We start from the raw sequence: 22,167 nt of genomic DNA on the forward strand, positions 1-22,167 counted from the left end.
TCTTCCTGTTTTGATCGCTTTGTTATCTCAGATGACGAGTCATGTGACAGTGAAATACCAGAGGCTGTCGTCCCTCCGTGTGCTGTTACTCAGCTCCAGTTCTTCAGACTAGAGCCACTCTCTGCGCAGGTACGACCACCGCCGTTTAATGCAAAACCTAAACAGATTACAAGCTTCTTAGAAACCTGACATTGTAATAACGATATTATTACGTTTGCCTAAACTGAAAAGACTGTCATATGTGCAATTCATAGATGGCCTGTATTGCAATTATTTTTACATTCACTGTTTGACATCTCTTCAAACTAGCTGTTTCTTAAATAGGCGGCTACGTGAAAGCTTTTATAATAAGACAAGTTTTTGATCTCCCCGTTTTACAGTATATCTGTGCTGTTAGGTTTTAAGCAAATATATTGATTTATTTCCTCTGTTTGTGTTATCCAGCAGGTTGTCCAGAATGCTGTCTTTAGTCATAATCACGGGTCTACTGGCTTTTGCATTTGGCAAACCATGTGGTAGGCTAAGTATTTTATTTATTTATTTTTTCTGTTATAGTTATTACTATAATCCTCTCTGCCCTCTCTGCCCCTATTAACTCTGTCTGAACTCTGGGAAGAACCCAGTGTACAAAAACAGCGACTCACAGGTCTGGACATTCACCGATTTTGCAATTACCTAGTTCATGAAATGACAAAAGTTATGCAATTGTCAAAGTACCAAAAATGTTGGCACCTTTTCCTTGGTCTTCAGTGATGAGGGTAAAATATCAAGCAGAGACATTAAGATATTTGGAACTTGAACACAGCAGTGGAAGTTCTTCACACTATCAAGTCTTCACAGTTTTTGTTTCCTCTAATTGTGACTGCTGATGCTGCAGTTCTGCTTCATGTTGATGTCAGCGGGAGAGAGAGAGAGAGAGGCTTTTATATCTGTGATGCAGATTTCTGAGAAACTCTTTTTTTCTTTTAATATTTTAATCCAGACACTGAAGGATCTAACAGCGAGCTCCTTTTGTCCCTCAATAAGAATCTCCTTCGCTCTGTGGAGACACAGGAAGGACTCCCCAATCCCAGTGTCCACTTGGCATTACGGCTTTCCAACAGCCACAACCTGGCCAACGAGGGCAAACATCTGAACAAACTGAAAAATGAGTTGCACAATGACATTCAAAGGTATTGAACTGTTTGCAAATGCCTTCATTCTTCAGTATTGCTTATTGTTGGGACACAACAATAAATATCATGTTATTTGAAGTATGGATTCACACTGAATTCGCATTATGTTTTCCTTGATATTCTCACGTGAACAGCAGCCTTCTGTGTCTTTCAGCTCTCTGTCTAACAGCCAGCCTGTGACTGGCCTCTTGGCGCTGTACACTCTGGCTCTGAGGTCCTCCTGCTACGACCTCAACACAGTCACCTTCACCGTCAGTGACAACAGTGAGAAGCTGCTGACGCACCTGAAGAAGCAGATGGAACTAGAAAAGGAGCACATTGCCTGTAAGTTTTCCTTTGACCTTTCTGTGCCATACGTTTCTCATAAAAAGTTTTCATCGTCCTGTTTCGCTTTGTGCAACAGAATGAGTTCAAAGTTTATTTAGCGTGGATGTTTCTTCAGAAAGGAAACGAAAGAAAATGTATCTAAAAATCTCAACAAAAAGAAAATCCAGTTTGAAACCCCTTAGACTGATTTGGCTCAATAAAAATTAAACAATTCAACATTTCATAATTTGTATGTTGTTAATGCAACTTATTTTCACAATTGCACCACTTCAGCTATCTTGACCCCTGATAAAAGTACCTATTGATTTGATTTCTTCAACATTACTGTGAAGTCGTGCTTGAATATAATTTGGTATATTTTATCTCTTCTCTCTTTTTTACTCAGTCAGCCACCGCCCTTTGACCAACTATTACCAGTACTCTCTGGGTGTGCTTGCTCTTTGCGCGAGCGGCATCAGAGTCAGCAACCATGTCAGCAACAAGCTCATCAAGGCAGTAGAACATGAGCACTTCAAACATGGAGACTCTGAGAGTGTTGGTGAGTGTAACCTGCCGAAATGTATGATTTAAATAAATGACTTACAGGACCTGTACAGGTAGGGATGCATCTCAGTTCCTATGATACTGTCTAATAGATGTGTGCTAGTCTACTTACACACTACATGAGGTGAATCATTTCTTTCACACACACAAGCTGGACATGATAGTAACTTGGAGACAGAAGCTTCTGGAGCTCTAATCTGTGCAGAGAGATGTAGGCAAACATGTCTGTGCTGAAGATTGATATTATGAAAGATAAAACCAGGACTACTTTGTTGCATTACATTCGATTCGGGGTCATATAAATTCCATGAAGTTGTCTGAATTTAATTTTACGAGTGTGTCACCTCACAGAAATTTGCCAGAATGAAGCTTCAGGGTAGGGACTTTTCTCTTAACACCACCACCATTCAGAAACCCCCACTCTTGGTAAAAGCTCACGTTCTTGACTTATTGTCCTTTAGTATCAAGTTCAGCTCTCCCTCTGTCTGTCAGCGTATTTTAATCCTCCTATCCCTCCTTAGATACCTATGCCATGGCTGGAATGGCGCTGCAGTGTGAGAAGGATGCTGGTTCTCATGTGCACAACACTGCTGAGCTTGACACAGCCCTCGACAAGATCAAGCAGAAGCTCTTGGCCTCTCGCAGGGCTGATGGCCACATTGGCAATGAGTTCAGCACAGGCCTTGCGGTTCAAGTACGGATCTTTTCCTTTTTAATTTCTTTTTTTTTTTCTTTTTGCTAAGCACCTTTTTTCTGTTTCACTGCATGAAACCTTATTGAACAAAATCTTTGCAGCTTAAATCTACTCATTTGATATATTCAAGGCCTTAATAGCAATGCGAAGCCCAGTTGCAGAGTGTGCTGCCTCGATGGAGGCCATGAGGAGAGATGCCAGAAGCAACACATACCACAACCCCATGGCTGTATCTCAGATCTTGCCAGCTCTCCACCAGACATCCTACTTGGCAGTTAAAAGCATGGACTGCCTCAATGAAAGTGGTATGCGTAGCTTTATTTCTACCCCTTTTGGTCACTTCAGGTCATTTCAGGTTGTGTGTGCATTGTCTATGTCACGGTGTGTGCCTTCCTACAGACACCCTGGTGCTGGAGCCCATAGAGCCCGAGTTGGTTTCACCAAGCAAGACTCAAGTGACTGCGACGGTGGAGGTGGTGACTTTCAATGGGGCAGCTTCTGTTTACTCTGTGGATGTGCCAAAGGGCAGCACACTGTTGGAGGCCTTGGAACTTCTCCAGGCCAAAAATGTTGGCTTCACGTGAGTCCATGTGACGTCACTTTGCACATTTCAGCTTCTTTCCATGATTGCCCACAGTGAGTAATATCTGGTGCTGTTTGGCAGGTTTGACAAGGAGACGAGCATGTGGGGACCTTTCCTAAGTATGGTGAACGGAGAGCAGGCCAGACAGAGTGACCGCAGATACTGGCACCTTTCCTCTGATGGCACTGCACTCACTGAGGGTGAGGACACGCGCACACACACACAGCTTTTGCTTTATTTCACTGATCTGCTGCTTTAACTTCACTTTCGGTTTAAAATAAATTCTGGTTTACTCCCTCAGGTATCAGTGATTTCAAGATTGAAGCGACTCAAAAGATCACCATCCGAAACACAAGCTACTGAGTTTCAGTCATTGCTGCTGCAACAAGGACTGACGTGTATCAAATTACAAAAGTGGTCCAATCTTTATTTTTTAAATCCTCCCTTGTTTTAACCAGTGATAAAACTTAAATTGCTTGTTGCCATCATCTCTGACTAACTGGTCTTAGTGGTTTCCCAAAATGATTAGTTTGAAGCTAGAATGAAAGTGCAATTTAGAACTAAATGAAAACACTTTGCTGTGAATGTACTAATTTTAGTATGTGACTTGTAAAGCTTTCATAATAATGGACTGTTAAATGAGTGTGAAATGTTTTACAGAATGTAATTGTATACATAAAGTTGTGATGGCTTTTTAAATTAACAGTTTCTGTGGATTTGTGTCTCTGTTGCAAATTAAATGCAAATATTAAGGAAGTGATAGCTGATGAAATTATATTAGCTAATATTAGATATGGCTAAAACATATGCTGTTAGGATGTATATGGATTTTTATTGTATGTGTGTCAAGAATGAATAACTGACATTCAGTACTATGTAAGACAAACCACCACCAATAGAGATATCTGATGCTTATAAATATTAAAGTACATTAAACCTCATAAGAAAGATTGAAAATGCTGGGAATTAGAAGATTCAATACATCACTCCTTCACTCCTCTCTCTCTTGTAATTAAGAAAGATACATAATCCAGAAAATTATGAATAAGATCATGCTGACTTATTAAGCTGCATTCAGTAAATAAAAAAACTGAAGTAGTACAGCTTGGTATTTCACAAATATAATGTGAAAAAAACATTTTATGAGTTGTGGCCTTTTTTTTTGTTTTTTTGCATTAACGACTTGATGGACCTGATGCCTCTGTCCATCGGTCTTTGGACTCTGAATAAAGTATTATTTAAAAAAGGAAAAGTAAAGGCAAAACACAAGTACTTCCGAATTTATGACAAAGAAACTAAAAAAAGTTTTTGTCTTGGTTTATGTTTACGACCAACCTGTCACCACCACCACCACAAATTGTGCTATATTGATTCAAAGCGCAGTTATTGTATGTCTATAATGAACATATGAAATCTCGAAAGTGTGGATTTGAACGAATCTGTTGTTTGCCACACGTTTGCTGTTCAAATGGAAAGAGACAGTCGGCACACAGCTTTTATTGTGAAATTATAGCCCATGTATACCGGAAGTGATTTATGATGCAACTGTGTGTAGCGTTTGAGCAAATTTTTCAATGAAATTATCTCAGTAGTTTTATTTCCCACCATGAAATATTCGAATGGCGAAAGTATTAACACCAAAAGAACACTTCAACAAATATATCGGTATTTTTAAATATAGTAACAGTTAAACAATTGATGTAAATCGATTACTCATGCCGAAAGTTAGCTACGCCATGGACAGGATTAGCTAGCTGCCATGAGGTTAACACAGCGGTAATGGGAACTCTTTCAACATTAGCAAGAACCAAGTCACATTGTATGATTCTCATCTAGTTGCACTTAAGCCTGTCACAATGTCTGTCCTGTGTCGCTGCGTTTTGTTCGACCGTGTCTCCAATTTAAAGACACGGGCGTGTTTTACACAGGTCATGAGGTTTGGGTACAGTACAAGTCCACAGTGGAAGACCTCTAACGGCGTCCTGCGAGTTGGAAACGCAGCCATAACACGGAACTCAGCTCATCTCTCTGCTGTGTCTAATAAGTCAGGGAAACGCAGTTTTACATGTTCAAGCTTTCTTTCAAGTCCAGCTATGGATGGAGCAACCCGAGTAAAGAGAGTTTCTATAGAGGGCAACATTGGTAAGTGTATTTACGGTAAGATAGGAAGATGGTCTGTCTCCCCCCGTCTCTGTGTTTTGAAAAGGTCATTGGTTAATGTCCAGATGTAATACACCTCTTTTCATGTAAACTACATAAACATTCCAATATACAGCATGTTTGTGTCAAGCTGTGAGTGGTGTTTATATTTGATCTCTTATGTCCTTTCTAAACATCAGCTGTTGGAAAGTCAACTTTTGCAAGACTCCTTCAGTCAGCTTGTCCAGACTGGGAAGTGGTGGCAGAACCAGTCAGCAAGTGGCAGAACATTGAGAGTGGGACCACGAAGGTTGTTGACATTTACTGACAACTAGATCTTTTGCTAACAAACTTCAAGGGAGGCCGAGCTGACCATCTCCAATTGTATCTCTGACAGGGGACAAGCGTGTCCCCCCAGACGACAGTCAGCAACCTGCTGCAGATGATGTACCAGGACCCTCAGCGGTGGTCGTACACGTTTCAGACGTACTCCTGCATGAGCCGGCTGAGAACGCAGCTGCAGCCTCCTCCTGCTCACCTGCTCAGCTCAGAGGGAACACCTGTCCTGGTGTATGAGCGCTCAGTCTACAGCGACAGGTGAGTGACTCAGGCCAGGATAGGGACTTGAGAATGAAATCATGTCATGGGAACTGGAGTTCTGACATGATTCTCCAGTTCCTAGACCTTTAATCATCACAAGTGGGCAAGAGGTTGTGGATGTCTTCTGTATCAAATCCGGAGTGAAACCACAGACTTAGTCCTTCACCCATAAATTCTCACATTATCATTATAGTATTGTTGTTTTTAATCATCAAACTGTGGAGACAAGAATTAGCATGAAATGGATCTGTGCACTTTTTAATGTAGCAAATGCCTTCTCCTTTATTTAAGCTTGAATCTCTGTCTGTCAGATACATCTTTGCCCTGAACATGTTTGAGCTGGGTTGTATCAACACTACAGAGTGGGCAGTTTACCAGGACTGGCACTCTCTTCTGGTGGAACAGTTTGGACACCAGGTGGAGCTGGAGGGCATCATCTACCTCAAAGCCCCACCAACGGTATGAACAGCTGAGACTGTACGTTACATTCAAGGAACACAGTTAATCGTCACATAATTTTAACAGTGTTAGTGAATATTTCTGTTCTTGTTACTCTAACACAATGACATTTACTGTATTGTATCATAAAGAAGACATAAAAATATTGTACTTTTCGTTTTCTCTCAGAAATGTATGGAGCGTCTACAGCGTCGGGGGAGAGCAGAGGAGAAGGGAGTGAAGCTGGACTATCTGGATAAACTGCACGTTCAGCATGAAAAGTGGCTTGTTGAGAAGAGCACTGAGTGAGTGCTAATGAGATGATGTCTGTGATGGTCATTCTCTTCAGACTTTTATGTTCTGAATATTTCCAGCTGACTGCTGCACAGAAAATGTACACAACCTTTGAAGTGTATATTCGCTATGACGTCTAGCTGGACACATTAATAATCAAGTGGTTGCTGTTGATAACGCGGTTTACGATAGTCAAAAAGTGAAATGACTAACACCAGCAGTGGTGCAGGATGTTACAGGATGCCCTACTCAGATTCCTGTTTGAGAAACACCATTTTAAATGCCGGCCTTCGCAGCTGTTTGTTTCTCGGCTGTGAACAGATGACGGTCAGCAGTGTGTGGTCTGGAGACTGTCAGTGTGACGCAGACTGTGATACAGCTCGGTTCTCTCTTTCCAGAATACACTTTGAGAAGCTGAAACAGGTACCTGTGTTACAACTCGATGCCAGTGTGGAGTTTCAGAGTGACCCAGAGGTGCTGGAGCAATTCATTACAAAGGTATGTTTATTTATCGCACTTTGATGTAATGACTGCAATGCCAGGAACAGCCACAGGAGGGCTCTGTCTTAATGCTGGACACCTCATTTCTCAGCCTCAGAATGACTGACACACTTCTGTTTTCTCATTTGATGTGTTTCATGGTTCTGATCCCTTGTGATCTTAAAGTACCTTGTTATACACACAGGTGAAGAATTTCTTCAATTCTTTATGAAGAAGATCACCAGTGCAAACAGATGAGACCAGCAGGACTTCAGTCTGTGAAGTGTGTAAACTGACACGTAACTACACATAAACCTCTCAATAAGTGAAGAAATATAAATGAAAATTAAATGTTTTCTCTTTTTGATAAACTGCATTCTCTACCAGACCATATTACTGTACTGAAACACACACTTTTACTGTATTTTGTTATATTTGCTACATTTTTTTAAAATGTTTTGTTATATGTTTGTGTATTTATTTATTTGGGATTCACCAGGGAGTTAAATTTATATTTTGCATTGTTTATTCCAACTGAAATCTTCTCTCACGTATCCAGCTGATGTGTTGATTATAAACTAAATCTGTGCTGTCACACAGGTGACCATTTGGAACCACAGTTTAATGATGATCACACAGTTTTTATGCACAATACTGTTTGACACATTCCTGAATGACAGAATGGAGCAAGCAGATAACACAAATATTGTATTTGATGCTTGCTGACTAAATAAAAAGATTTGTTCTTTTAAAGATTTGTTATGTGTTATCGATTTATTATCGAAGACTTTTCTTTAATTTTGTCTTTTAGTATTTCTGCCACTTATTAAACAGAAAGTTGCTAATTGCTGTACAACATTTAAAGTATTATTTGTTAATGGATTTTTACATTTCTAAAGGATTAGGCTCAGAATGAATTTAAAAGACCAGGCAGTTTGACAGGACAATGACCTTGGGTAAATGTTTTCTTTTGTTCTGCCCCTCTGATGTGTTCTGATGATAAGAGGGGCTGTTCAGATGCCTGCAGTGGTCAGGGGTCATCAAAGGGCAGCTGTCCACTATAAAGGGGCCTGGCTGGAGCTCCGTCTGCACATAGCATCATTCCAGCCTGAGACCAACTGGTGGAAGGAAGGAGATCTTTGCTTCTCTGTAGATTTTGTTAAGTTTTAGTCAAAAATGGATGCTAGAGTCCTGGCGGTTTTTTGCACGTTCCTCCTCTGCGCTTCTGGAGTTGTTTTCTCCACTCGGGAGCACAGATCTCACACTGGCCTCGAAGCCAATTTAGCGTTCAGAAATCTCTCAATGAATCATCGCAGCAGATACCCTCTGTACATGATGCAGCTGTACCGCTCCTTCAGGACAGCTGATTCCTCATCATCAGTAGCTGTCAACACCATCAGCACACAAGGCGACAAGCCATCAACGCACAGTTCTGACTCCGTCCTCAATCTGATGGCCAGAGGTGAGTAGGCAGTCTATTTGTTATGTTTTTAACATCACTGGATATAAAGCATGTTATATAGTATGTATGTTAGTTTCACCTCAGCGTGCTCTGTCCTCCAGCAGCTCTTTGGTTGGTGCATTATCTGTGTTATCAGACCCTTCCCTTTTTACAACCCAGCAAGTGTCAAAATGCTTATTCGGCTTTAAAGGCTTTCTCTGTTTTATGTGAGAGGGTGTGTATATTAGCCCTCAGACGTCCTTGCACAGGGGGTTCAATACACATCCTGTCCTGTTCACCCTCCCACTCCAGTGTTTTGACATTTGTCCAGGGACACGGGGATCTGGCTTGCACCCGAATCATCCAGACTGCTGGCTGCTTTGTGTGAATTTGAGCTCTCATGTAAATGTTTTACCTCATTTTTAGGTTGCCATCAAGTGGGTGAAAGATGGACAGTTACGTTTGACATGTCGTCCGTCTCTACCAGTGAGCTCGTCCAACTGGTAGAACTTCGGATCAGATTGCCAGCTTTCTCCGACTCGGAGCGTGCCATTGTGGATTTATATCACTCCAGAAAGCAGAGCTGTGACCCGGACAGCACGTCATGCCAGGATGAGCACCTTTTCCTGGGGAGCTTTAGCACTCTGCCCAGCAGCTCCAAGTCTTCCTGGAAGGTTTTTAATGTGACTGCTCTGTTAAAATACTGGCTGTACCAGGGAGATGGAGTGTCGAGCCAAGAGGCCTCAGGAGAGCCTGACATGGACCGTGGGAGTGGCGCATGGGATGAAGGGGAGACAGCCGACAAGTCTCTCTTCAAGAATTTGGGACTGAAACAAAGAAAAATACACCATCCAACTGCGAACCGGGTCATGATGGTCATCTTTTCCAAACATAACCTGCCCCAAGAAGGCCATACAGCATACAGTCTCATTCATACTGTGGAGAACTCCAAGTATGTAACCATGGACAGAGTCAGCAGCGACAGTCAAAGTCGACGCCACAAAAGAAACAAGATGGAGAGGATGAGAGTGGCCGACGAAGCTTCACCTACTGCTGCACCAGCAGCAGAGTCGGCACAGAGGCCACTGTGTCGGAGGGTGGACATGTGGGTGGACTTTGACCACATCGGCTGGGACGAGTGGATTGTGCACCCGAAGCGCTACAATGCATATCGCTGTGAGGGAGAGTGTCCCACGCCACTGGATGAGTCCTTCCATCCCACCAACCACGCATACATGCAGGTAAGACGACAACATGACTTTTGTTCCCGTTTAACTCGATCTGTATATTTTCATACGGTTTGTTCATATGAATTTTTCGGACATTTTTCAGAGCCTCTTGCGACATCACCTTCCAGAAAGAGTGTCTTGCCCATCCTGTGTGCCAACGCGCCTCAGCCCGCTCTCCATGCTGTACTTTGAGAGCGATGACTTGGCCCTGCGACATCACGAGGACATGATTGTTGAGGAGTGTGGCTGTCACTGACGGTCAGTCCATCACTGGTTTCACTGCAGTCACGAGGTCAACTACTGACTGAGCATAATCTTCAACTTTGATTCAACTGTTTTTTCGTGTCTTCATGTAAAACACGATGTTCACATATTAAATTGATAGCTTCTAGTCACGGCCTCTTGAAACACATGACAGGATATGACTTAAGTTTTAATGAGTGTATTTCATCCATACTGGGTGGTAGACAACAGTATGCATCTTTAACAAGGAGAAAGCTCCATTTTGCAAATGTTTTATCTATTTGAATGTATTATAATGTATATTTTGTACATAATAAGTGAAAAAATATATATTAAAACATTTTATTTTGACATGATTGTGATGTTTTATGTTTTTATTATTGGATATTTATGAACTAATATACATCTATATTTATACATGATATGAAGCTTTTGAAATTGCACAACCTTGACATTGACCACAAAAAAAAAGTAAAAAGAGGAATTCAAACCACATAAATTCAGATTGATCGTTTTCAAAGTAAAATATTTCAGTGTTATAAATTATGAGAAAATTATGGTATTTAACGTTAAAGATTCAAATTGTTTGCCTCCTTGCACAACTTTATGGTTTGCTGATGTTTAAAAAAATGTTCAGGACTACAGGCTACTCTATCAGCAGTGTCCATTACACAGCATGAAATACACGTACACTTGTTACGCACAACCTCCGCAAACAAACAATCAAACAACCTAACAAAAAGCACTTCCCAGAAGCTCAACCTGCTCATAGATACTCACCTACGTCTTAATCCCACTTGTCTTCTGGGACTTGTGATCAGCTAACATCTTAGTGTATTTGCCGTGCTCACCTCCAATCCACATCTTGGGGCCTATTACAGAGCACACATCGTCAGAGGTCATTAGCGTCCGCTCTGGCCAGGCCTCTTTTGTTGATTGTGATCAAACAGACAGGCAGAGTAGAACAACACAAAAAAAAGTATACTGAAGAACAAGGCAATAGGGGGTGGGAAAAGCAGTAGCTTTTGTTTACTTTGGGGAGGGGCTGAGGGGTGTCAGGAAGCAGAGGTGACAAGGGGACATTTAGACCCCAAACAAACAGACAGCAATGCGAGTCGACGTCTGGATGCTGAAGCTACTGTGGAGGAAGGACGGGGTGGACTGGAACTGATCAGCTGAAACTGTTCAATCAACACTTCCACCTGAAGACAAGACCAGACTAACTTCTCTGGTAGCTCTCAGTGTTGCTCACCTCAGTGTTGATGATGCCTGAAAGCTTTTCACCAGGTCACACTACCTCAAATGGTATGATGTGATGTTTTTATTCCAGTGCTCACATAAACAACAGTTAAGCATCCAATCTATTGCTTAAGCGCATGAGTTATACACTGATCAGCTGTGGTGTGCACAGTGAAGATGATGAGGAACCTTTGACATCTACTCCATCCTCAACCAACCTTTCTGTTTGGTGGCCAGGAAATTCCTCTCTTACTTCACTAGGAATGATTACAAAATAAAAGCACATTTAATGGACTGTTTTTTTCCTCTGTAGTTATGTTCAAATTACTTTTCCTTTCTGCTAAACAAGGTCCTTTTGATCAGTGAACACTCGTTTTTGACACCATCCACCTCATCATGGTTTACAGAACTCAGTGGTTATCACTTTCATCAGATTTTCTTTTATTCTTTTGTTTTTTTTTTGCTATTTTTTCAGTTTAGTTTAGTTTAGTTTAGTTTAGTTTTCAGACGTGGTGGTGTAACCCAGCTGTAATTTCAGCTACTAAGTTACTGTAAGGTATTATGATTGTTTGTATTGTTTTGTTTGTATTATTTGGGGTGTAGTGCCCTTTAAGGGTTAGGACGGCACCCTGTGACAGTTTACGACATGTTTTGTGAGTTACGATAGCGCGGGCTCTCAGACGGCCAAGGCTGCGGAGTGTATGTACCCACTGTGTGCTCAACTCGTCAGATTGTGTCGTGTTTTTCCTATTAGGTGAGCATTTTTGTTGAATGTGCCATGCTGTCATTGTTATGGGAATTGTTACATGTATCAGGATGGAGTTTTGATGACCGAGTAGTGTTGTCAATAGGCAAACCGCTAATGATGCTAGTCGCGAATTAGCCATTTTGCTAAGTGAGGTTTGTTTATCATTTTAACTGTGCTTAACGGGTACTTGAATTAATCCTGTTATTGAATGATGTGTTTAATTTGTTTCTGCCATGTGCTGTGTATGTTGAATGCTGTGCTGTGTAAAATTGTCGGGCTCTCAGACGGTGTGTGTACCCACTGTGTGCTCAACTCATCCGGTTGTGTCGTGTTTTTCCCTATTAGACGTGGCGTGGGGTCAGAGAGACTGCTGCGGATGTCTTGTGGCGTTCAAGGAAGACAATTACCGGCTGCCATCGCTGCCATATCGGTTTGCCTAACTCCTCAAACATACACACACAACTTCCTCACATAGAGCTCTATGAACACATTTAGTATATTTTTTTGCAGGTCAGCGGTTCTATTGTTTTTTTTTCCCGAAGGACATAATTGAGAATTATTTACGTTTCGGATTTCCTTTCATTTCATAGACTGAGAACAGGACTCAAACTGACAGAAAACGGGTACAAGTTTGATATTATCCGTGTAGAATTTAATTTTTGTATATGAATTGATGATAGCGTTGTGGGAAGAATGGGGTATGTTGCATTTCAGTCCAGCTTGAATTTTAAAAATAAATCTGGATTGATAGTTCACTGCTATCAGGACTCTGCTTATTAAGTCTTGCTTACTGGTTACAGTGGGGCATCCACTATTGGGCAGTTTCCATATAATACACTCACACCGAAGTGGAAGTCTTGTAAGCTGCTTCAGAGGGAACATACTAAAACTTGGGCAGCAGAATAGAAATGCTGCATGATGTCATGATCCCGTCCTCCTCCTGTCTGATCCCGGCTCCCTGCAGTTGTTTATTGACCCGTCGTTGTACAGTCCACTGACCGAGGTTATCAGTCACCAGTGAGCGCGTGAGGAATTCCTCTGATATGACTCGTGCCGAATCAGGGGAGCACAGGAAATGCTAAAGACTGTTATGCAACATTTATCACTTCATGATGTGTATTAGCTCTTCACTTGACCTTAAATCAGAAAACTGCAAATACCGTATTTTCCAGACTATAAGCCGCTACGTTTTTCGCGCGCCTTGAACTCTGCCGCTAATCTATAGCTTTTTACGGGCTAACGGCCCGGTGATAGAAGAGGAAGACGCTAGTTTTAAGCGTAACTTTTAACAGTCGTTTTGCGCGTCATGCACACACCCTCACCATGGAAAACACCCGAAGAAATGCATATGATGCAGCTTTTTAGTTAAAAGCAATGTGGACATCTGCAGCTTATAGTCAAGTGCTGCCTACATATGTACAAATATTTTTTATACTTTATACTCAGGTGCGTTCCATAGTCTGGAAAATACGGTAATTCAGTCGTGGTGATCCAATCCTTTCATTTTATCTTTTACTCACTTTTATGTTTTTTTTGTCCCTTTCAGATGGCATGAAAAATGTCCCTACGTTCAGGCCAGTGAACGGATGGTCATGACAGACTGGACAGGAGCAAACAGTCCATACACAGAATCAAACACACAACAAAAGCAAAGTGTTGTTTGCATTAATTTGCTTTAATGTTTTGTCGCCGTACAAACAGTGTGAAAGTCTGAAAATGTGAGCAACAAAATTATGTTTTACATTCTCTGTATGACACTTCTAGTGGAGATTGACAAATTATACAGTAATTTGAACATTTCAAGACAATATCTGAAGAGAAGCAACTGTGTGGAAATGAAAGCACATCAATTGACAAACCCTCCTGGAATGGTTATAAACTCCACTAATTTCAGTTATTCTTTTTTTCCAAATCAATCTTAATTTTCATGAGTTTATCTCAGTTCTTGTGGATGAGGCTTTGTTGGTGTTGTGTGCTTGTCAGTCACTGATTTTTAAACTTGTAGCCACTACACGAAGGCACACTTTGTCGTGAAGAAAATCAGGTTTAAGCCTTGAGGCAGACAGCATAAGTTCCATTACAGGTTTGTTCTGGGCAAAACAAGCAAATGGGATTTTTCACAGACTTCAAAACACTAAGACACTGGAGATACAAAAGGTGAACCTCCGTCCTGATGGAATGGATGATGGGAGAAGAGAAAGTGCTCCAGAGCGTCTCGGCACAGAATCTCGTTGGAAGGTCTGACATCTTCACACTCGTTCCAGGACTAACTAGATGTCCATTTCAAACTGTGAGTCATCACCTTAAATAAAACACACAAATATAAACATAAACAACACAACATAAACTGAACTCCAAATGCTTTGCTCTCTTAGGATGAATCTCTGACAGTCTCTTGTGATGATCTGTAATATTTAAGGAAGACTAAAGGATCATTAGTAGGTAAAATATTGTTAAATAACATCTGGCAGTGACCACAGCAAAAGTTCATTGTAGTGTGGCTGATACCCAAAGAAGAAATTTTTGTGATTAAATTTACAATCCAAGAATCAACAGTTAATAAATGTATCTCCTCAAACGTGTTTCTCTCCATTATTACATACAAAGAACTGTCTTAAAATGAATATTAAGTTCTGAGGAGCTGCAACCACTCAGTCAATCCACTCAAGAATAAAAAAGAAATAATAATGATAAGAAAACACATCAGGTCTTAGCTGTTTTCAAGACCTTTAAGATGCTGGCCATCTTTGATTTTTATCAGCTATTAAAATAGGTTAAATGCTGTGTCCCCTCCAGGAGAAACACCGAAGCCAATCAGAGCTTTGTAAACGAGGTTAAGAATGAATCAGTCATCTTCTTGTAACACAACAGGAAAAAAAGTGACAGCAAACTGCAAGCGCAGCTGAGACTGATGCAACTGTTCAGATTGTTACGAGCTGACTTACAGAGATAACAACTCTAAAATCAACAGAATTTTTGCAGCTTGCATGAAAAATGCTTCTTGCTTCTCACAACTGCAGCTGACAGGGTGGACACATCACAAGCTACTGACTGGCTTGGGCAAAACGACAAAGCCCACCTGATGAGAAATGAGCCAACACACACACAATCTCAGGCTGCACAATAAAGTGAAATGAAAATCACTGATGACCTCTTTTTCAACTTGTGTTCAAACAACAGACTGGTTTCTATCATTCACGAAAGAGAGAAGAACAGATGAGAAAGCGGTTTTATGATGTGATGGCTGATAGTGAAACATGACATAACTGAGGTGAAAGATTCATCAGTGCTGCAGATTTTAGCAGCTGTGTGAATTTACATTTGAATCTAAGGCCAAATCTTTCACCCCAAATGCCATGGGAACCCTGTGATGTCTGTCCGAGGTGTGAATGTACCAGTGTTGGCGCTATCAGTTGCAGTGATGTTGTTGCTGCTGTTCAGAAGTTCTCCATTATGGGCCTTCTCACTGGTGTCACTGGTGGGAGGACTGGTCACACCTGGAATGATGGGCAGACCCTGTGGAGGAGTCTTGGCCACCGGAGAGCTGCGACACTCCAGCAGGAACTTTCGGTCGTATATGATCCTGGTACCTTTCGTGCGAGAAGGCAGGAAAAGAGAGGTATGACCATCAGCTGTGTCAACTGTGCCCAACCATCAGTGGGAGAATCATCATAGTCGTGGAGTTGGATAGCAAGTCTGTTCTTACGCTTACGCTAAAGATGTCATATCTAGCTAACATCTGATTAGTAAAATAATTAAAATGTTCAATTAAATTCTGAATTGACAAATAAAAAAGAGACAAAAAAACACATTTTACACATAATACACCTTTAAATTGTGCCAAATGTATCAGCGTGTATTTAAATAAAAGCTTAATAAGATTAAAAAAAACAACAACTAACAAACAGAAATCTGTGCATACATACACAAACACACACAATCCACGATGGAGGTGCCAATGACACGACATCAACACAGCAAGGTGTTGCATTTACGTCTTATGTCTTATGATAATAAACACTTAAAACGTCTTTACTGAACACTGAGAGGTTAGCAGCTCGGACCGGAAAGCACCAATCACATCTCTAGGTGTCGGTGACGTAAGGCCACCACAGGCTCCACTGGCAGCAGGGCACAGTGCAGTAGGTGTCGCTAACGTTCCCAAACCAGCCGACAACAGCCACAATGTAAACCCTGGATAATTCACAAGGAAAGTAATGATATGAGTGGCCCATGTAACACCCACATGAAGAGGATCACAAGTACTTTAATCCCTTCACAGTTACTGATCCTTAGCGCCCTCCTCCTCCCTTTTCAATCTAACACTTGCTAGCTAGCGTTAGCAGTTAGCATAAGCAGAGCTAGCAGCCATTTATGCTCAGGGGCGCCTGACAGCAACCGACCTCATGGCGTTAGCCTGAGCGTCCCGTGCATTCACTGACAACACAGCTGTTTAGTGTGGACGAGAATCAAACAAAAGCTTCGGCACAAACGCTACACGTTAATGCGATGTATGACAACAGTTCTTACCGCCTGGGGTCGTGCTGAACAGGGTCCCTCCGGGAGTCGTGGAGTAGTCATGGGGCATGTGCGCCGAGTCGCCGATGGTAACCCCCCTGGTCGACGGGATGGCCTTGGCAGTGGTCTTCTGGTAGTCAGTGGACATCTTCTCTCGACTACAATCAACTGAAACCAACTAACTCAGCTAAACAACATGAAACAGGCAGAAAAGTGTCGGTTTTACAAAACAACAAAGCCACACCGCGCCTGTATCATGTGTTGCTTTGGCTCAGCAGAATGGCTACTTTCGGAAAAAAATAAATACCTCTTTTTTCATACGTGCAAATGATGAAAGGTAGTATCTAAATACATTACAACATGCACCCCCCCTCTCTCTCTCACACACACACACACATACACACACACACCAAGTGTCCAGGTTCTTTGTGAAAAGGACCTGAGCACACGTTCCTGCGCTCCCACACACTCTCCACATGCACACAAGACAACACAGACAGCAGACGAGCTGCAGAGGAAAAGCTACCGACACGGACAAAAATGAGCTCAATCCGCCCCCTACTGGCACATAACGGCAATGCAACGGCTCTAAAGAGATCAGCACTTGCTCTCCTTTAATGATCACAAGCATATTTAATAGATCCATGTAATCATACAGATACATATTTGATGGAGTGAAAGTCTTACCACATATAAATAGACACAAGTGACTGGTGTCTATTTATATGTGTGTTTTTGCAGAGTTTCAAAGAGCAGCTCTGCTTGATGCTTGATGCTCTGCTCTTGCTTGGTGGTTTGGTTTAAGCATCATAAGATGTAACAGTTTTCATAAGAGGACAAAGCCTGGGACAACTGCTCATTTTTAACACTTTAGTTTGTTCAAATCTCGGCATGATCATTAATAGTTGGATGCATGTGGATTCATGCAAGAGTCACACAAAAGCATACACACTATACACAAAGACATTTCATTTCTTTATTAATTTTGTAAATGTTGAGCTGGTGTACAGAGTAAATTGTCAATAGATGTCCTCGGATTTGATTGGATTAAAAGGCTTTTACATTTATATTTTAAATTCATGTTTGACTCTCCATAACAATTTAAAAAAAAAAACCCCAAACAAAACAGGTTAAAATACCCACAAGTTCCCTATTTATCCCCAGGTTGCAGGCATTACCCAGAACTCAACAGTCTCTTGGTAGCTACAGCTGTATGATGCTAAAAGTACATCCATAACATAACTAGAATCCCATTTGACAAGTAAGGGTGCATAGCATTCTAAGTAAATATATATATATATATATATATATATATATGTATATTCATATATTTCATATATATATAGCCTTTTATGTTAAAAACATTTTCTGTGCATGTGCGCAGTTGCATTCCTTAGTACTGAGTAATATGCTATTGCGATAATAATGTCTTCAATCCATTCTAAAGGAATATACATGTGTTCTCTAGTTTTTGCAACAGTTAATATTTTTGCATGAACTTGGTGCATGGCATCATTTTAGAAGCCCCTCAGTGCGGGTCTGAATTTTTCTGATGTAACCACTCCTCCCGCCGCTCGCACTCGGTCGGACTCCTCCGTTCACACCGAGTTCACACTGTCACCCCAAAGAAGCCTTAGAATCGGCTCAGTCTTGTATTTGCTAAGAGGGGTAGGAAACAGGGGAAGGTTGTGTTGAGGGGAAAAAAAAATGCTTGTCATCTTGAAAGACTAGCCATCACAACCACTGAGCCTTCCCAAAACTCCATTTGACTTCAAAGTGCCCCCCCCTTATTGTCTTTCCATCAGGGACACCCCACCCACCCCTCGCCATAACCCTGACATCAGCGCTGGATTTATAAGCGGCCCCTGTTTCAGAAACCAACCCGAGCATACCGTAATTATGAGCCCTTAGAGAGCAAACCGTATGCTGTAACATAAGGGGATAATACACTATTAGACTGCTCTATAATCCTTATTGACATCTAAGTTTTTGTGGTTATTAAAAAAGATAATAAAATAGAAATAATATCTGATAAAGGAATATTTGTTAAAGTGTCCACAACCAATTTGAGGCTTCCCTCTCCTCTTACATGATTTCTATGCATGTCGTAATGAAAGTTGATGATCAACAGCAGATATCGAGTTGAAACAACAAAGTTGAATACCTTATCATCTACTAAAGTACAGAGCCAACACAGATGACTACTTTATAACAAGACTTACAGTATACCAAGACCATACATTCATCATCTCTGGCCGTGAAGCCGTACAAAACAAACACTTGTTGATGGGTGATTATTGCAACAGTTTTTGTGACTTCCACATTTTTTCCATCATAAAGCATCCAATGTCGAACACAATGTTGAAATGAAATGATATCATGTCGGATGGCACGCTCGCTGAGGTAAATCAACTTTAAAAAACACGTGAGTTAGAGTTACACGTATACTCTGAGAGCCTCTTCTATTTGTCCGTTTGCAGTATTACTTCCTGTGATATTGTCACAGCGTTGTCCCAGGATCCAGGACTGAATACGTGATATTAAAATCACACACACACAAACACGCATACAGCAGGATTTCCTTCAAGGCGCATATTAATAACGTTAAGGTTTAAAAACGATGACTGAACACACCCACATTCCCTGATGAGTAACAAAACTTTGCAGATGGGATGGCTGGTATCAAGTCATACCAATCTTAGCGTAAAGCCTAATAGTTTCCTGGAGAGGCAAAGTGATGTGGGATCATGTACTGACATCATTTCTGAGTGCAGTGAGGAGTAGCCAAAAGCTATGATTAATAAACCCAAAGCCTGATTCTAGGAAGAGCATGAACTATCATCCTAATATTTTCCCCATCTCTCTCTGTCGCACTCAAACACACACTCGAGCACATGCACACAAACAATCCTTTCCTTTTCCAAGCAGTTATTGCTTCTTCTGAAGTACAGTTAAGACATTGAATAAAGGACAAAAGAAAAGGAGTGAAACAAGAGACGCGCTTCGGGAAGGGTCAGGCTCACAGTTGCGGGTCAGTATTACAGTTTCTCATCACAGTGATAGGTGACTGACTGTCTTTTCTACTCTCTAAATAACCGCCAAGGAGACAAACATCAAAGCTCAACATGTCCTCGACCCTCAACACGACACTTTCCTCTCTCCAGCTGACTCTTCGTCTTTTCCCACAGTCAAACCAGTGCTACATTATTACCAGCATTTCAGCTACTTTGCTCTTGTCAAGTGACATCTTCTGGTGGCGGTGAAATGGTGTTTAAGTGCACCTCATGTGTGGTGGTGGTGGTGGTGGTGGGTATAAACTGCATGATGAAGTCAATCAGACACTGCTGAAGGTGGGATCCTGCCCCCTGCTGGAAGAGGGCGGGACTGCTACATCTACTCTGTCTGGAAGTGCAAGGGGGTGGAGGTAGGGCGATGAAGGCAAAATTGAAAGTGAAGACTGGTATTGGGATTTGGCTCGGACAGACATCTGATTAACACAAAACAGCACACCGGGGACGAGAAAAGGCAGAGGAGTGGGATGGTAGAGTCGATTAATCTCTTGCGATAATCTGTCACTCACCATATATCTCATTGTCACCTTCTCCACAAGGCAAAACTCTCCAGAGGAAGGTTAGGGAGGCAGGTTTCTCTGCGGTGAACCTGCCTCCCGAAGCTCAAAAACCCACAGTGCAGTAAGTGGCTTACCGTGGGTCTTCCCCCTACAGTTTGACATGTCAAAAGCAAAAGGGCGAGAGCACATGGAAAGCACAAAGAAACAGACAACCTGACACACGAAACATTTGAAACAGGCAGAGCGAGACGACATCTGTATGTTCTTGTACCCACGAAGATCTCAAGATATATAGAACAATATACAGGTTCAGGCCAAACGAACCAAACGAGGAAAACAGAGAGGAAATTCTTGTGTACCTGAAACAGCAGCATCAGTGGCGTCTCAGAGGGATCTTAGAACAGAAACAACACACGTAGCACAGTCACGTAGAGCATTTTAGTGCATACGATATTATGTACAACACAGATATCCTTGGGTGATACGTTGTAGCCTTACTGGACTTTGACAGCACTGGGATCAGGTTTAAAACTAGTTTGTGATGCTCTTAGCTGGAAGAATGTGACAGGGAGGAGGAAGTGGGTGAGGAGGATCCTGTTGCCTAGAGATTATGCAATTCTCAGTATTTTACTTTCCCTTTTTTTTGTTTTTTTTCGACTGATAAACTTTCCCCTATTGGTTCAGAAAACGGGCCAGTGGTTGACCATACCCCACATTGCATGCCTGTCCCACACAGCAGTGTCTTATCCCCAGCCCTCCCCGTCACTTTTACCCTCCCTTGTATTCCCCTCAGTATTTGTAGTTAAAGACAGGCCATGCGGCAGCAGTCACTCATGCTGATACAGATAACAGGAAGCACGTTTTGGTTGCTAGATTTTTTTTGTTTTTTTTTGTTTTTTTTTTGTTCGTGTTTGGCTTTTGTTTTATACGAAATCATGCTTCTTCTAGCCTAGTAGTGGATGTTTATTCTCCCCCCCACGGTTTCTTAAAAAAAAAAAAAAAAAAGGTAATAAAAACTACAAGTAACTCCGTATCCCTCATCAGTATCCGCCGTGGTTGTCATGACGTCGGTGTCTGTTGCCCTTCATTTCTATCTGTCTGCCTTTTAATGAATGTTCCTCCTCCGGTCAGCTGCTGCTGCTGCTGGTCATGTGTCCATGTAGGATGGTTTTGGTGAAGGGGTTGAATCCTGTGGAGAACTCTGTGGAAAGAGGAAAACACACAGATTCAGGACGAGCTACACTTCTGACTGACAACAGAAAAAAAAACCATGCAAGCCGCAATAAGTCGTTGCAAATGTGAGTATTTTTGAGACAGAGTTATGTATGCTGCTATACACAGTCCTTGAAATGGTTTTGGCTAAACTGTCCTTCATATATCAACCAAAATGCCTGTCTTATTCTGTTCAGTCGTTGCAACGCTTTATAAAACAACACATTAGTTCTGCAGAAGCGTTCAAGCAAAAAATGGTTGGCAAAAGTGGTTTAACATTCAGGACTGAGTCACTTGAAATCTCAGTAATCTTCAGAACGTCTTTCATGGCCTTCACGTTAGAAAGGTCAAGTCTCACGCACACACACACACACACACCACAGTGGCTCCAGATAGCAATTCACAGGACAACTGGCCTCGCAGCGTTGACCTTGAGAGCCGTCACATTACAAGATCCTTTTTGGTCGGCTGTTTTGCTGAGCGCACATTGTGCCAACCCTTTTTTTTTTCCAGCTTGTCACAGCATGCATGAAGAAATAAATTGGCCTGAAATCATTCACTGCCAAACAATAAAGATTTTTTGGCGTCAAGCTTGCGTTGTCCATCTGCATGGCTTTATATTGAACATACTGAAAACACAGAAATGGATAAATCACAAGCTGTAGAGAAATTATAATCACACCAAAAATCAGC

At 41.6% G+C, this 22,167-nt stretch overlaps 5 protein-coding genes across 25 annotated transcripts in view; 3 read left to right on the plus strand and 2 right to left on the minus strand.

Annotated features, from left to right (window-relative positions):
* The first annotated feature begins 41 nt into the window (after window positions 1-41).
* tcn2 (transcobalamin II) lies at window positions 42-4,022 on the plus strand. 2 transcript variants are annotated; one of them, XM_046387426.1, is made up of 10 exons: window positions 42-129; window positions 445-515; window positions 983-1,172; window positions 1,330-1,499; window positions 1,888-2,040; window positions 2,567-2,739; window positions 2,870-3,044; window positions 3,139-3,319; window positions 3,404-3,522; window positions 3,624-4,022. In XM_046387426.1, the coding sequence occupies exons 2-10, from the start codon at window positions 458-460 to the stop codon at window positions 3,683-3,685; spliced, it is 1,281 nt and encodes a 426-aa protein (XP_046243382.1). In that variant the 5' UTR covers window positions 42-129; window positions 445-457; the 3' UTR covers window positions 3,686-4,022. The 2 variants fall into 2 exon arrangements, with proteins under 2 accessions (XP_046243382.1, XP_046243384.1); XM_046387428.1 differs by having other exon boundaries at window positions 46-129; window positions 448-515.
* Window positions 4,023-4,826: 804 nt separating this feature from the next.
* On the plus strand, window positions 4,827-8,026 carry dguok (deoxyguanosine kinase). Of its 4 annotated transcripts, none has more exons than XM_046387430.1 (8): window positions 4,827-4,987; window positions 5,251-5,464; window positions 5,662-5,771; window positions 5,859-6,058; window positions 6,373-6,520; window positions 6,689-6,804; window positions 7,192-7,291; window positions 7,479-8,026. In XM_046387430.1, exons 2-8 carry the CDS (start codon window positions 5,254-5,256, stop codon window positions 7,503-7,505), a joined length of 912 nt encoding a protein of 303 aa, XP_046243386.1. In that variant the 5' UTR covers window positions 4,827-4,987; window positions 5,251-5,253; the 3' UTR covers window positions 7,506-8,026. The 4 variants fall into 4 exon arrangements, with proteins under 4 accessions (XP_046243386.1, XP_046243385.1, XP_046243388.1 ...); XM_046387432.1 differs by having other exon boundaries at window positions 4,831-5,098; window positions 5,230-5,464; XM_046387431.1 differs by having other exon boundaries at window positions 4,831-5,098.
* Window positions 8,027-8,110: 84 nt separating this feature from the next.
* spaw (southpaw) lies at window positions 8,111-10,542 on the plus strand. The gene is made up of 3 exons (XM_046386366.1): window positions 8,111-8,735; window positions 9,141-9,955; window positions 10,047-10,542. Exons 1-3 carry the CDS (start codon window positions 8,450-8,452, stop codon window positions 10,197-10,199), a joined length of 1,254 nt encoding a protein of 417 aa, XP_046242322.1. The 5' UTR covers window positions 8,111-8,449; the 3' UTR covers window positions 10,200-10,542.
* Window positions 10,543-13,827: 3,285 nt separating this feature from the next.
* Window positions 13,828-17,231, minus strand: LOC124058325 (eukaryotic translation initiation factor 4E-binding protein 1-like). Of its 2 annotated transcripts, none has more exons than XM_046387439.1 (4): window positions 16,999-17,231; window positions 16,704-16,859; window positions 15,569-15,763; window positions 13,828-14,475 (listed from the first exon to the last, which is right to left on the minus strand). In XM_046387439.1, exons 2-4 carry the CDS (start codon window positions 16,837-16,839, stop codon window positions 14,444-14,446), a joined length of 363 nt encoding a protein of 120 aa, XP_046243395.1. In that variant the 5' UTR covers window positions 16,840-16,859; window positions 16,999-17,231; the 3' UTR covers window positions 13,828-14,443. The 2 variants fall into 2 exon arrangements, with proteins under 2 accessions (XP_046243395.1, XP_046243394.1); XM_046387438.1 differs by having other exon boundaries at window positions 16,704-16,878; window positions 16,999-17,228.
* A 1,641-nt stretch (window positions 17,232-18,872) lies between these two features.
* The window catches only part of ank1a (ankyrin 1, erythrocytic a), an 88,344-nt gene continuing 85,049 nt past the window's right edge, over window positions 18,873-22,167 (minus strand). For all 16 annotated transcript variants that reach the window (XM_046387453.1, XM_046387450.1, XM_046387452.1 and 13 more), the window contains one exon: window positions 18,873-21,463. Coding sequence is in view for 2 of the 16 variants with exons in the window: in XM_046387455.1 (XP_046243411.1) it covers window positions 21,410-21,463 (54 nt within the window). In the remaining 14 variants the exon portion in view is untranslated. The remainder of the gene's footprint in view (window positions 21,464-22,167) is intronic.

This window comes from Scatophagus argus, chromosome 4, assembly GCF_020382885.2.
Source record: "Scatophagus argus isolate fScaArg1 chromosome 4, fScaArg1.pri, whole genome shotgun sequence".
In the NCBI taxonomy this organism is placed as follows: domain Eukaryota; kingdom Metazoa; phylum Chordata; class Actinopteri; family Scatophagidae; genus Scatophagus; species Scatophagus argus.

Bases quoted from the DNA above. Each gene is read 5' to 3' on its own strand.
- dguok (XM_046387429.1), top strand. From the start codon at position 5,179: ATGTCTGTCCTGTGTCGCTGCGTTTTGTTCGACCGTGTCTCCAATTTA. The intron at 6,521-6,688 runs GTATGAACAGCT...GTTTTCTCTCAG, and splicing joins ACCTCAAAGCCCCACCAACG to AAATGTATGGAGCGTCTACA. The intron at 7,292-7,478 runs GTATGTTTATTT...TTATACACACAG, and splicing joins TGGAGCAATTCATTACAAAG to GTGAAGAATTTCTTCAATTC.
- LOC124058325 (XM_046387439.1), bottom strand. From the start codon at position 16,839: ATGTCCACTGACTACCAGAAGACCACTGCCAAGGCCATCCCGTCGACC. The intron at 15,764-16,703 runs GTAAGAACTGTT...CTCGCACGAAAG, and splicing joins GTTCAGCACGACCCCAGGCG to GTACCAGGATCATATACGAC. The intron at 14,476-15,568 runs GTACATTCACAC...GTTTTATTTAAG, and splicing joins AACTGATAGCGCCAACACTG to GTGATGACTCACAGTTTGAA.
- tcn2 (XM_046387426.1), top strand. From the start codon at position 458: ATGCTGTCTTTAGTCATAATCACGGGTCTACTGGCTTTTGCATTTGGC. The intron at 1,500-1,887 runs GTAAGTTTTCCT...TTTTTTACTCAG, and splicing joins AGAAAAGGAGCACATTGCCT to TCAGCCACCGCCCTTTGACC. The intron at 2,740-2,869 runs GTACGGATCTTT...GATATATTCAAG, and splicing joins GCACAGGCCTTGCGGTTCAA to GCCTTAATAGCAATGCGAAG.
- spaw (XM_046386366.1), top strand. From the start codon at position 8,450: ATGGATGCTAGAGTCCTGGCGGTTTTTTGCACGTTCCTCCTCTGCGCT. The intron at 8,736-9,140 runs GTGAGTAGGCAG...CCTCATTTTTAG, and splicing joins CCTCAATCTGATGGCCAGAG to GTTGCCATCAAGTGGGTGAA. The intron at 9,956-10,046 runs GTAAGACGACAA...GACATTTTTCAG, and splicing joins CCAACCACGCATACATGCAG to AGCCTCTTGCGACATCACCT.